This window comes from Salarias fasciatus, chromosome 8 (genome assembly GCF_902148845.1).
Source record: "Salarias fasciatus chromosome 8, fSalaFa1.1, whole genome shotgun sequence".
NCBI classification, from domain to species: domain Eukaryota; kingdom Metazoa; phylum Chordata; class Actinopteri; order Blenniiformes; family Blenniidae; genus Salarias; species Salarias fasciatus.
The window spans coordinates 3544785-3558723 of record NC_043752.1 but is presented as its reverse complement, the minus strand read 5'-3'; the positions used below and the strand labels follow the sequence as shown (position 1 = coordinate 3558723).

The following is a 13939-nucleotide window of genomic DNA, read 5'->3' as shown; positions in this document are numbered from 1 at the left end:
GTTTATAGATGAATGCGACTCACCAAAACAGACCAGAGAAGATCGAAAGAACCTTGAAGGTTTGATTCTTCATTTCTGCAGACTTTGGCGCAAACTCCATTAACGCCTGGATCCCTCCCACTTTGATTAGATAGATAGATAAATAGATAGATAGATAGATAGATAGATAGATAGATAGATAGATAGATAGATAGATAGATAGATAGATCTCACACTGGGACAAGTAAAACACTGGGGCTTTTATTCTGAAGGCCTTCGTACTATTGTGAAGGTTCCTGGAGTTGGCGCTGCTGTCCACGTGCTGTTCACGCACCGCCCGTCCAATTAACGTTCTGTAATGATCTTGATGTGATTACTGTACGTATTGGAGGCCATGAGCGGCCTCTCTGTGGTTCGCACGCACGCGAAGTAAGGAGGCCTTCTTGTTTTGAGTCGCGTGCACTGTCAAGTACAGGTGAGTGGCATAGGTCAAGTACAGGTGAGTGTGTGTGTGTGTGTGTGTGTGTGTGTGGGGGGGGGGGGGGGGGGGGGGGGGGCGTGCGTGTGTGAAGAATTCGTGTTTTTTGGTCAGACTAGATACTGAAAGTCAATTTAAGTACCAGTTAAAGTGAAGTGTGTGTTAACAGTTACATAAAGTTTTGTTTTGAGTTACTTAATTGGAATTTTCAACTCAATTAAGCTTTATTTATAAAGTGCCATTTACAACATAGCCATCCCGAGACACTTTTACAGAGAAAACCCAGCAGATCCACATGAGAGAGCAGCGGTGACTATGCTTTCTCATGTGGAAAAGAACCAGGCTCAGAGGTCGCGGCTTTCTGCTGTTTTAGTTGGGGTGAGAGGATAAAGAGAGTCATTGTCTGTCCTCTTCAGGCCTGTATTTGTGTGTGGGGCATCATGAACTGCACTGAGACGAGTTTGGGCCCCAGGGCCCCCTGACAGTTCCCCACAGTGAAGGACCAACATGGACAGAGGTGAGTACCAAACCCTCAGTATGTTCTGTCAGGTATCAAACAGCTTGTGTAGCCTGACACTTATCAAACCTCTGTTGTTGGACACCAGAGACTGGTATCAAACCTGTAGTGTGGGTTGATATCATTGATGACAAAATAAACCCTCAGTAATTCTGACAGGTATCAGACTCTCAGTGTAATAATAAAAAAAAGTGCCCTCAGTGTTGTCTGACAGGTTTGTAAACCCACAGTGTAAGCTGACAGGCATCAAACCCTCACTGTTTTATGACGGGTTTTGAACCCTCAGTGTGGGCTGACAGGTTTAAACCCTTAAGATGGGCTGGTAGCTTTAAACCCTCAGTGTGGGCTGACAGGTTTTAACCCCGAAGATGGGCTGCTAGCTTTAAAGCTAGGGTTGGCGATTTGAATGAGATACTTTTTTTAAAATACTGGTTAAAATGATCTTTATGACCCGATGGGAAGCAATTCATAACGTGTTTTTAAAGTAGTTTGGAAAATATCCGCTATCTACAGCAGGAGTAAAACGGGAAAAACAGCAACCAATAGTCTTGAGGGGACACCTTTTTTTAAACCAGTCAAATCCCTTCGCCGTTCGACCTGCCCCCTGCGCGTACATTTCAATGGCGTGCACTGACCCTGGTTCAGTGCGCGCGTAGAAGGACGGAGCGTCGTTGCAGAATGGCGGAGACGGATGTTTGGGGGTTTAGTTACCATAGTCCAAAAAGGTTCATTGGTCTTCCAAGTTATAATCCAAAACAAAGGTTCATTTCAAAAGACCAGGGACTCGCCGGCGCAGAACTGAAACCCAAACAAACCCATCTCTAAGAGTTGCACCTTTCTTTTAGTCGGTCGGTCGCCGGCTCGTGGCGTGCGGCGGGGAAACGGTGTTGCTGTTGCGGCCAATCAGGTCAGAGTCGGCTTTCAGCAGGAATTCCCTTTTTGTGAGTTGGAAAACCTTTTAGCATCAAGTTGCGGTCCCTCACACCTGCCCTGCCAGAGGCGTGCTGCCTGAGGCTTCTTTTGAAATGAACCTTTGTTTTGGGTTTAGTTACCGTTCAGTGCGCCATAACTTGGCGTAGTGCAAATAAAGAAAAACGAAGAAACGAAGCGCTGAGGACAGGTTACGCCAGGAACGCACTGGACGCGGAAGTGCCGCGAACATCTCCGCTCCCAACGGGAGCTCCTCCAATGGGGTGGGAGCTGGGCGGAGCTAGCTAGGCGGAGCCTTGGGGAGATGCTACATGCTAACGCTAGTTTTCCAAGATCGCCAACCCTAGCTTTAAACCCCCAGTGTGGGCTGACAAGCTTTAAACCCGCATTAAGGGTTAACAGTTTTTAACTCCTGATTGGGATTGGCAGGTTTTTAATCCATAGTGTAGGATGATGGGTAAAAAAATCTCTCATTGTGGACTGATAGGTTGCAAACCCTCGGGGTGAGCTTAGGGTTATTGAAACCTCTGTGTGCGGGAACAAATGGTAATCCCTCAGTATGGGCTGACAGGTTGTAAACCCTGAGATGGTTCTAAGAGGTGTTTAACCCTCTGAATGGTCTGATGGGTATTAAACCCTCATTGTGGCCTGAAGGGTATTAAACCCTCATTTTAGACTGATAGCTTTCAAACCCTCAATGTGGGCTGACAGGTTTTGAGTCCTGGATTGGTTTTGTCAGGTTTTGAACCCTCACTGTGCTAGACAGAAATCAAACCGTTATAGTGACCCGACAGGTATCAAATCCTCAGCCTGAGCAGTCTAGACTGACAGGTATAAACCCTCAATGTGGACTGACAGGTATTAAACTGTCAGTGATTTCTTCTGACAGATTTTTAGCCCTCAGTGTGTTATGACAGGTATCAAACCTCTAGTGTGCAATGACAGGTTTTAAACCCTCATTGTGGCATGACTGGTTTTAAACCCTCCGCGTTGGCTGACAGGTATCAAACCCTCAGTATGAGCTGACAGTCCAAGTGGGTGATCCTCCTCTCATTGAGACGTCGGTCCTTTGGCGTTGATTAAAGTGGCGGCGGCTCTTTAATTGGTGCAAATTGAAGCTGACGTGTCTTTAATGAGTGAACAGACGAGGTTAATGAAGTCAGAGCGGCGCTCCAGACGTCCGGGCGCTCCAGACGTCCGGGCGCTCCAGACGTCCGGGCGCTCCGCCTGCGGGTTGCCTCTCCCATCAGGTTTTCAGTGTTTGCTTCACTTTTACTGTTTTAGTTCAAAGTGACACCAAAAACAACTCTAAACATGATATAAAAGGGGAAGTAGAGCGAGTGAGTGAGTGAGTGAGTGAGTGAGTGAGTGAGTGAGTGAGTGAGTGAGTGGGAGAGAGACAGCAAGTTTGCTTCATGATCTTGAAAATCAGACACTAAACTGAAGGTCAGAATAAATCACAGTTAGTGTTTTATTTTTTTGCAATTCTGAAGTGTTTGTCAACAACACAGATAATAATATTAATAATAACAGCGATACAAAAACTTGTACACATATCTGCTTCTCGAAAATAAAGATTTATTTAGGAAGTTCATCATGAGCATCGTGATCTGAAACTGAAATATGACAAATTTGTTTTCTGGTGTAGCTTTTTATTAGGATTTTCACGACTTATACAAACAAACACTAAACTGTCAGACACTAAATGTTTAACATTTAGGACTTCATTTCTAGGACTATATTTCTTACAGACACAAAAAATAGTATGTCTAATATCATAATGTGCCCTATTTTGATAACAACAACAACAACAACAATAATGATTTTAATAATGATTTTATTTTTTTCAGTTCAAAAAGGAAAACAAACAGCTTTCTGTTTTGACACAAAAGAGATTAAATATATAAAATAAAAGCCTTTCAGTCGGCGGCAGATCGGCGGTCCTCATGTTCTTCGTGCGTCCTGCTGGTGGCGCTGTGTCCCCGCTCTCTGACTCTCTGCTGGGACCGAAGGAATTCCCTCAGCTGGGATGCCTGGAAATCCCTCCACAGTGTGTGTGTCTGTGTGTGTGTGCGCGCACTGCTGAAGGTCGACTGCTTTGTTTCCTCGATTTTTTTTTTTTTTTTTTTTTTTTTGGCGTCTTGTGTTTTTTTCCCCTTCCTTTTTTTTTAGTTTAAAGCTTCAGTGAAACATCAGAATCACACACACACACACACACACACGCACGCACACACACACACACACACACACACACGCACAAATACAGAGCAGAGCTTTAACTCAGTTTTTAGAAATTAAGCGTGAATGAAAATGAGGACCTGAAGGAGGACTGAACAGACTGTCAGTCATCATCCAATCGGGCGAATCGAACAGTTTGATGGACGGCTGAGATTCACAGTGTCGTTCACAGATTCTGGTTTTTGTTTTTGTTTTTACACGCTTTCAAGTTTCAGTTTTCAAAATTTTGAATAAATACACAGAGAAACAAATACAGAGTTTTACAACCATCTTTCGATAGATGATAATGATAATAATAATAATAATAATAATAATAATAATAATAATAATAACTAATAACTATAAAAACTTTATTAAAAAATTCACCATAAATCACCTTCTGCTGCTAAAACGCACGTGTGTGTGTGCGCGTGTGTGTGTGTGTGCGCGTGTGTGTGTGTGTGTGTGTGTGTGTGTGTGTGTGTGTGTGTGTGTGTGTGTGTGACAGCTGGCACATCTGACTTTGTCGTGACATCTGTGAAACTCACTACGGACGCCGCTGATGTCGCTATTTAAATGCAAATGTGTGTTCCAGTGTGTGTGTATGTGTGTGCACGCACGCGTGCGCTTCGTGTGCTTTTGACACAGAAAAGCAGGAGACACACACACACACACACACACACACACACACTCATCCACACAGATTAACTACATGAGCAAATATAAAAAAAAAAGAAAATATTTTGTTTTGTCCATAAAATCAAACATTTAATTCCTTCACATTCTGAAATAATTCTTTTAATAATTTTTTAATAATTTTGTTCAGATTTAACTTTCAAATTGAAGATGAAATGTAATTTCCAGTGTTTAAATTAAATGTTTAATTAGTTGAGCAGCGTTAGCCCGTCAGACAGAATTTATCCTCATTCTACTGTTAATGTGATTCACTTCATACATATAATACATTTAATGTATTAAATATGTTCCGATTGTGTAATTGACGACATTAATATAATTAATTGGAATTATAGAAGTCATTAAATGTACATAATTGATGTTATTTAGTCATGATTTATTGAATGTGATGCATTGAAATAAAATATAAATGAGTCATAAACACATCAGAGTGAATAGATGTAGATTGTAATATATGTACATATAAAGTGTGTGTGTGTTTTTAGAGGGATGAACAGAAGTGAAATGTGTGTGTTTGCAGGTTCGACCTCATCAGGTAACCGAATCAAACGCCCCCTCCAGCCGCTGCACTCAGCACATGATTCATGGCGCGGTGGATCAGCGGCGCGGAGCCGCGGACTCTAACACGGTTTGTCTCCACGTCAATGACATCAAGGAAGGAGTTAGAGCCGCACTCTGCACCTCCTCCTCCTCCTCCTCCTCCTCCTCCTCCTCCCGTCTGAGTTTCAGATTAACTGATTTTCTGTTAAATTGGATTAATATGAAATTAATTGAGTCACTTCGGTTTCAAAATCAGATGTTTTTCTTCTCATTTAGGCAGAACTTCTGTCTGTAAACGAAGCAAATCAACAAACTGCGGTGAACAAATGGAAAATCATTAAAACCAAGTGAGACACTGAGAGGAGGACCCCGTCATTTATCTGTCGCTGTAAATACTGTTTTTTTATTCTTTATGTTTTACTGAAAGTTTTTTTTTCCTTTGAAATAATCGTTTGCGGACTCACCAGATCTTCGTCTAGGAGGAGACGCGCCTCCTTCTGCTGCTCCTCCTCTTCCTCCTCATGTTGGATTCTGTCGGATCATAACTGACTTTATCTTTTCTTTTCTTCCTTTTGGACACTTTCACTTCTTTCTCTTCATTATGATGACTGAAATCACTCTGGTTCTTCCTCCTCCTGCTTCTTTTCTTCCTCCTCCTTCTCCTCTTCCTGCTCCTGCTCCTCGTCTTCCTCTTCCTTCTCCTCTTCCTCCTCCTCAGTTTTCCCTCAATGGATGAATAATTTCTCTTTCAGTCTCGTGCTTGTCCTCGGTCGAAGGCGCTCCTGCACCTCCTCTCGCTCCTCCTCCTCAGAGTCTCGGAGGCCCACGAGGACCTCCTCAGTTTGTTCCTCCTCGGGTCTTCAGGAAGTTGCAGCGTTACCGTGACGACACAAACACTGCAATTTGTTTTTTCCTCCTCAGACTATTAATGGGGCCAGCACTCACATAGACCTGAGACTAAAGACCTGAGACCCAAGACCTGAAACCTCAGAAAAAAGATGCGAGACCACAGAATTGACCCTAAGAACCTTTGATCTTTGACCTCAGGTCAGCTGTAAACTGTGACTTCACCAGTCTCATAAGTTTGCCGTGTGCAGATCGCACGATCTGTGTGTCTGGAGAGAGAAATCCCTCAACAAAACCAGGAGGAGGAGAATCTGGACGCTGTCGGAGCTGCAGAAAATGAAAAGCAATAGAAGAGATTCAGAAAATGAGGTGAAACCAGAGAAGGAACTAAACAGAAATTATATTTTATTAAAGTCCGGAAATTAAAAATGGTGGCGAGTCCAGCGTCTCTGCTGGAGGCCGAGTCTCCTTTTCCAACCAGGTGAAAACTGAGTCTTTCATTAACAGTGAAGACTTTCGGACGGTGGGAATCACGGTGTGCCTTATGAACGAGTGAATGAGTGAACACATGAATTGATCCGCTCTGTTCTTGTGTTCATCGGCGTGTCTCATCATGACGTTCGTTTTGGAGCAGAGCAGCCGTGCAGCGAAAGGCAAGTCCATGAAAACCAGGTCACACAGTGGCACCAGGAAACCTTCAAGACCAGTGACGTCTTTAGGTTCTTAAAGACCTGAGACCAAAGACTTAAGACCAAAGACCTGAGACCAAAGACTTAAGACCAAAGACCTGAGACCAAAGACCTGAGACCACAGACACAAGACCTGAGACCACTGACCAAAGACTTAAGACCAAAGACCTGAAAAGACACAACAAAGACTTGAGACCAAAGACCTGAGACTGGTTCTAATAATGGGTCTGAGTGGTGAGAGAGGGCGATCAAGGCCCCCATCTCTCTCTCTCTCTCTCTTTCTTCCCCCCCGGTTGGTCGGTTTGAGGGTCCGCCTCCTCCCCCTCCTCTCTCTCTCTTTCTCTCTCTCTTCTTTCTCTTTATCGCTCCCTCACACACACACACACACACACACACACACACACACCTCCAGACACACTCTCACCCTTCCTGTCCTTATATGGTCACGCCCCGCCCCCCGCGGCGATGTCGTCAGCGGCTCAGAGGAAGACCCGTGGGGTTTTTGGGTTTTGGCGTCCAGTCCTGTGGGGCCACAGGGCTGAGAGTTTCTCCTCCGCTCCTCATCCCTCCATCCTGGGCCCGCCTCTCCTCCCTGCGCCTCCTCGCGCCTCCACGCGCCTCCTCTCTTTGGGGAAAAGAAAAAAGACACTTTGCTCGCGCTCGATTCTCCGTCCGGACCCGACTCCGTTTTTTCGTCCTCTGAGGAATTTATTTCTCTTTTTCTTTTTTTTTTTTTTTCCTTCTCCTCCATCCTTCGCTTCGTTCTCGGCACTTGTTCTTCGAGACTCTAGAGAATTTTTCTGACACACTTACAGGCTGATTTTTTGGTTTCCTGCTTGTTTAAAGTAAAAGTTGAAATAGGAAGGAAAAAAAACAAATCTGAGAAAAAGTTGTAAAACGCTCCCGTCTGTTCCGACCTCTGCTTCCCCTCCGCTCGGAATCGGGGTAGAAAATGTGGCGTTCGCTCCGGTCCGTCCTGTAGAGTTTCTTCTTCTTCGTTTTCTTCTGCTGAACTTGAGTTCCTCCTGCTGCGCTGCTCCTCCTCCTCCTCCTCTTCCTCTTCCTCCTCCTCCTCCTCCTCGCCTCCTGCTCGGGGCCCCGGAGATGTTCGGGATCCAGGACAACCTGCCCCGCGGGGCCACCACCAACATGAAGGAGGAGCCGCTGGCCGTGCGCTCCTGGATGCACTCGGCCGGCGTGGTGGACGCCAACACGGCCGCGCAGAGGTAAAGTGTCCGGCCGTCGCCCCCGGGGATTCTGGGAGCTGGAGTCCCAGCGGAGCGGCGCTCCGAGCCGCCGGGACGGAGACACACACAAGAACAGTTTTTTAAAAAAAAAATGCTTTTCTCATCTTTTATTGTTTGTCAAGGTTAAAAAAAACAAACACTTTCTATATTTTTGAATCAAACTTTTTTTTTTTTTACTTAATTACAAAAACTCAAATAAATTTTGAGTCTTTTTTTTTATAAGTTAAAAAATATTTTATGTCTCATTTCACAGGATGGAAAAAAATTGTTACATTTGACAAAGTTAATATAATCTAATATTAATCATCAATATGATAATGTCTGATGTGAAACCTTACATTCACTGTCTTCTAATGATTTATTTTGTGAACCAGGTTTTAATGAAATATTAAAACAGAAAACTATCAATTAATGGAATCAATTAAAAATATTTAAAAATTAAAAAATATGGAAGTTAAAACTTAACACAAGAAACGTGGAAATGAAATGTCTCTGATGTTTCGGCGTCTCGTTTTCAACCACCTCGGTGAATCTTTCATTCAGTCGTTCATTTATTTCTACAGGAAAACAAAAATAAGGAACATATAGACTTTTTTATCATGGTGATTGATAATGTTTGCACTTTATTTATTATCACAAAATTATCAATAAATCAGAGGGAAAAAAAATTGAAAGAAGAATTAAGTTTTGTTCACTTCTTAATGTGAATTAAAATTTGTTTCTTTGAACTCAGAAATCAGAAATTGTAATTACTGACACTGTAAAAAATATGATTTCGACTTTTTTTTAGTCTTACTGAATCAAAACATAATTTCCACAGTAAAAAGTATAAATCTTAATTCCAGTTTCACACACACACTTTTTATTGTGTTGAATTTATACATCATTGAAGTGAAAGTATTTTTATGGATATGAATGAGAAATTTGAAGAATCTGGTTCAAACTGTGAAGACAGTCTCCCTCTGCACAACATCAGTATTTAGAAATAATAATAACAATGTTATTAATTTGTTATTTAGTGTATTTTACTATCAATTTCAATCTATTCTTTTATATTTTACTCCAATCTGAAAACAAACTTGACGCTGCCGCTCAATCATTTTTCTGTACGTGTGTGTGTGTATGCGCCCGTGTGTGTGTGTGTGTATGCGCCCGTGTGTGTGTGTGTGTGTGCATGGCTTCACTTTAATTCGTCCTGAGGCTGCAGTTTGACTCCCCTTTCTCATTGTTTCAATATGACACACACACACACACACACACACACACACACACACACACACACACACACACACTTCTGTCCTTTCCACTTTGTACTTTGTGCCTTTATGTCATTTTTATCACTTTTTTGTCACTGAAATTGTTTATTTTCTGTATTTTTTTTCATCTTAAATCTTATCCTTTTTTTCCATTTTGTGTGTGTGTGTGTGTGTGTGTGTGTGTGTGTTTGTGTGTGTGCGTGCGTGCGCGTTCCGTGTCCTCCATGTGTTTGATTTGCCACACCTGAGCGTGCCTGTGTGTTTTCCAGCGGGGTGGGGCTGGCCCGCGCTCACTTCGAGAAGCAGCCTCCGTCCAACCTGAGGAAGTCCAACTTCTTCCACTTCGTGCTGGCGCTGTACGACCGGCAGGGCCAGCCGGTGGAGATCGAACGCACCGCGTACGTCGACTTCGTGGAGAAGGAGAAGGTGAGCCTGCAGCGCGTAACAAACGCACCCGAGAGACAGCAAAATCACCCCCCACTTTTTTATACTTCAAAATCATGTGTTTTAATTTAAAATGATGTGAATGAAGGTGAAGAAGTTTAGTGATTAACTCTCAACAAGCGCACCCAGCAGGCATCCCGCTCCGAGAAGAGGCTGAAACCTGATCTTTGATGAGACTTTGAATTTAAAATCAGATGGAATGAAGAGAGGCAGGGGATTTTCATTTAAACTGAGTTTTTCATTCACCGTGTGACGATTTCAGGGAGACAAAAAGTGAGACAGTAACACAAAACAAGCGCACCCAACAGTCACAAGAAAAAATTACATCCAGACTTCGAAACGGGGTGAAATTTTTTTAATTCCTCTCAAAACACGATTGATTGTGTTTGTTTGTTTCTTTATTTTTCAATGCACGATGAGCTTCAAAGATATTTCAGGTTCATTCAGTTTAATTTGGCAAACGTCAACCTCATTAATTAATATAAGGCGGGCGAGTATTTAATTATATATACATTATATTAATGTGAGGAAACTTTAAACAAATGTCACATTAAGACAGGGGAATGGATTTTAATTCAGTTTGAGATTCTCTTTTTAAAAAATAACCCCAAAATGCATGTTTCAATTTGAATTTGGAGCTTTTGGATTCATCTGTTCTTTTTTTTTACTGAGATGAAAAGACCTTTATTTTTAAATGAGGACATTTAAGGTGGAAAGGTTTTTTTTTTTTTTTTTTTCAGTTTCCAACCAGATTCAGGAAATTTGCTTCAGTGCTGTTGGTCTCAAATTGCTGTTTTTGATTTGTCGTATATCAACTTTCTTCATGTCTGCAAAGAGAAGGAGAAGCAGCAGCACAAAGCAAACGCACCCAACATTCACCACAAACATGGAAATTGATTTTTGAATTCTCAATTAGAAACTTTAATTTATATTCTTTAATTTGAATCAAATGAATGTAAGCAAATATTTAATTTTAATATATAACATTTAGTTGGAATCAATCTTTCTTTATTTTCCTGTTTCGTTTATGTGTCGACTTCGTACAGAGGGAGAGATCAGGAACTTTAATGTAACACTTTGTAGTTGAAAATGATTCGTTTTACTGGAACTTTTTGTAACGTGAAGTTAAAGTCACATGACTTTCCATCAGCCAATCAGCTCTGCATTGTGTGTTTTTGTTTCATTCACCTCTGGGTCTCAGGAGCCGACCGGAGAGAAAACCAACAATGGGATTCATTACAAGCTGCAGCTGCTGTACAGTAACGGTAGGTGCGCTTGTTTTGCCGCGCAGCGCTGCACACAGATGCAGAGTTAAACAGAGCGACTGACGGCGTTTTCCGTGCAGGAGTGAGAACGGAGCAAGACCTGTACGTCCGCCTCATCGACTCCATGACCAAACAGGTGAATCATCTCTACGCACACGCTTCTCGCAGTTGGTAGCTGAACGCTACGGGTTAGTTTGTGTTCCGGGGCGGGGCTTAGCCAGAATTCAATGGACAGTCCGTAGGAGGAGCAGAGGGAGGTGCAGACAGTTTATGGGCGGAGCAGAAGGAGGGAAATGGTTAATGGATTTCACTTAAATAGCACTTCAGCGCCGCCGTTGAGCGGTCCCCGAACGCTTCACTTTGTTAATTACATTCACTCATTCACATTCAGTCACACACCACTGGAGGCGTTCTATTCATCGGGAGCAGTTTGAGGTTCAGTTTCTTGCTCAAGGACATTCTGATATGTGGACAGACAGGGAGTTGAACCTGCGACATTTCCATTGAGAGAAGACGAACTGATCCACAGCCTGAAGGAGCCACTGGTCGTGGTTCGGTCAACTTCGTCCCAACGGACGAGGCCGTCTCCTCCTGTTCTGTGGTCACCGGGTCTTAACGGGTTCAAAGGTTAACAAGCTCTGAGGAGGAAGGTTCTGCTTTCAGCCAATCAGATGGTAGAATGGTAGAAAGTTCAGCTGTGGGACGTCTGTGTTTCAGGCCATCATCTACGAGGGTCAGGACAAGAACCCAGAGATGTGCCGAGTCCTGCTCACTCACGAGATCATGTGCAGGTAGGAAGACCTCCACACCCAGACCAGGACCTGCTCTTCGTCCTGGTCCTGGTTGAAGTTCTGGTCTTGGTCCGGGGCCCGGTTCTGTTCCTGATGCTAGTCTCGGTCCTGGTGGTTCTCATGGTCCGGGTCGTGGTGGTCCTGGCTCTGGCCCTGGTGGTCCCAGTCCTGATTCTGTTCCCCCCCTTTCAGCCGCTGCTGTGACAAGAAGAGTTGTGGAAACCGGAACGAGACGCCGTCGGACCCCGTCATCATCGACAGGTAGGGGGCGCCGTTCGACCACGTCTCCATGGAAACAGCTGAGTGACAGAGTGAATGAATACATTAATTAATACGTGAATCAACGATTGACTGAATGGCTGTGAGTCAACGAAGAGTACGAGAATTAGTGAAATTTTGAGTTAGTGCACGAACGAGAGCAGACGTTTGTGAATGAGTGAGTGAGTGAATGAATGAATGAATGAATGAGTGCACATCATCTGTAAAAAATTTCTTCTGAAATCATAAAAGATGGTTGAGAGGCTGCACCTCCCCCCTCCCTCCACCACCTCCTCCTCCTCTCATATTTTCCTCCCTCCTCCTCCGTCCCAGGAGGAATCACTCGCTCTCCTCTCCTCTTTTCACCTCCCCCTCCTCCTCTCTTCAACTCTCCTCCTCTTTTTCAGCTCTTGTCTTCAACTGAGTATTAATCTCATTCCTTCCCCTCCTCCCCCCTCTGCTCTGAGGCGGAGGAGGTGGAGGAGGAGGGTTGGAGGAGGAGGATGTGTAAAGAAAAGTGATTTTTCAGCTCTCCTTTTTTTCCGCCTGTACTGGGTGAAATGCATGATGGGAAGGTCTCCTGTGTCTGCTGCTACATCCACTGTAAACCCGCAGCTCTGAGCAGCTTGAAACGGTCTGCTCCACCTACCGGGGCTTTAAACACTCTGCTCCACCTACCGGGGCTTTAAACGTCGTACTGCACCAAACCGATTCATCAGAACCAATGTTTTCAGCGACCTGCAGCTCCTACTGGGGATTTCGACCATATGCTACACCCAATGAGCCTTTAAATGACCCACTTGACTGACTGGGACTTCAAAGAAAGCCAGTCTACCTACAAGGGGCAGCTGAAAGAGCGCCCCCTGCAGCCAGAGCAGGCCAGCAGAGGAGTTCCACGTGGAGTTTGAGTCAAGTTTGATTTGGTTCTTCTGCCTCTCACCAGACATCCAATAATTAATAACTAGTTCGTTAATTAACCAGACCAATAATTATCCAGCCCATTAATTAATCGGCTTGTTAACACACGTTTCACTTATTTTTCTGAAGTTTTTCAGTCACTTTCTGTTGATTTTTCTCTGGGCCTTCTGAAGAGCCTCGTCCTGTAGATTGATCCTCCTCACTGCTGAGGATGATGACGAAGGTGATGAAGATGGAGGCTCCTCCCGGTGAATTTGTGAGAGTTTTGGTGAGGGTCTCTGGTGAGGTGCGGTGTGGGATTGTGGGAGGACGGCCTGCTGTCAGTCATGTCCGTGTGTAGGTGTGATTTCCCGCTCACTGTAGGAGAGAATCTCATTATCGGCCACGTTTCAGGGTGACTGACAGCAGAATAATGTTTGGGGGCCCCAGGGGCCCACGGCCGGCTCCATGTTAAATGTATGAATGCATAAGAGTCAATGGAGAGATGAAGTGTGGCTGAATAGTACTCGCCAACAGAGGAGTGTGACCCTGAACACACCGTCGGCTGCTGTTTGTCTGCTTCACACAGAGCAGAGCTTAATGGGCAGCAAACGCATCTGACAATTTAAAGAGCTGCAAATGTATCGTCCCACAACCTAAGGAACCTCAAACGCATCGTCCCACAATTCAAAGGGCCTCAAACACATTGTCCCATGATTTTAAGAGCCTCAGACGCATCGTCCGACAATTTAGAGGGTCTCAATCACATCGTCCCACAATTCAAAGAGCCTCATCGAACCAGCAAACTCCTGATCCCAAGCCCACCTCTCGAGCCCTGTCCCTGCCCTTGTCCTTTTGTTCCAATAAAAAGAGCTTCAAACGCATCATT

The 13939-nt window shown here is 44.0% G+C and overlaps 1 protein-coding gene across 2 annotated transcripts in view; it reads left to right on the top strand.

Moving 5' to 3' along the window:
* Positions 1-7959: 7959 nt before the first annotated feature.
* The window catches only part of LOC115393032 (transcription factor COE3-like), a 21045-nt gene continuing 15065 nt past the window's right edge, over positions 7960-13939 (top strand). For both annotated transcript variants that reach the window (XM_030097792.1, XM_030097791.1), the window contains exons 1-6: positions 7960-8118; positions 9665-9821; positions 11041-11104; positions 11185-11240; positions 11822-11895; positions 12088-12156. In XM_030097792.1, the coding sequence (XP_029953652.1) occupies positions 7997-8118; positions 9665-9821; positions 11041-11104; positions 11185-11240; positions 11822-11895; positions 12088-12156 (542 nt within the window). In that variant the 5' untranslated portion in view covers positions 7960-7996. The remainder of the gene's footprint in view (positions 8119-9664; positions 9822-11040; positions 11105-11184; positions 11241-11821; positions 11896-12087; positions 12157-13939) is intronic.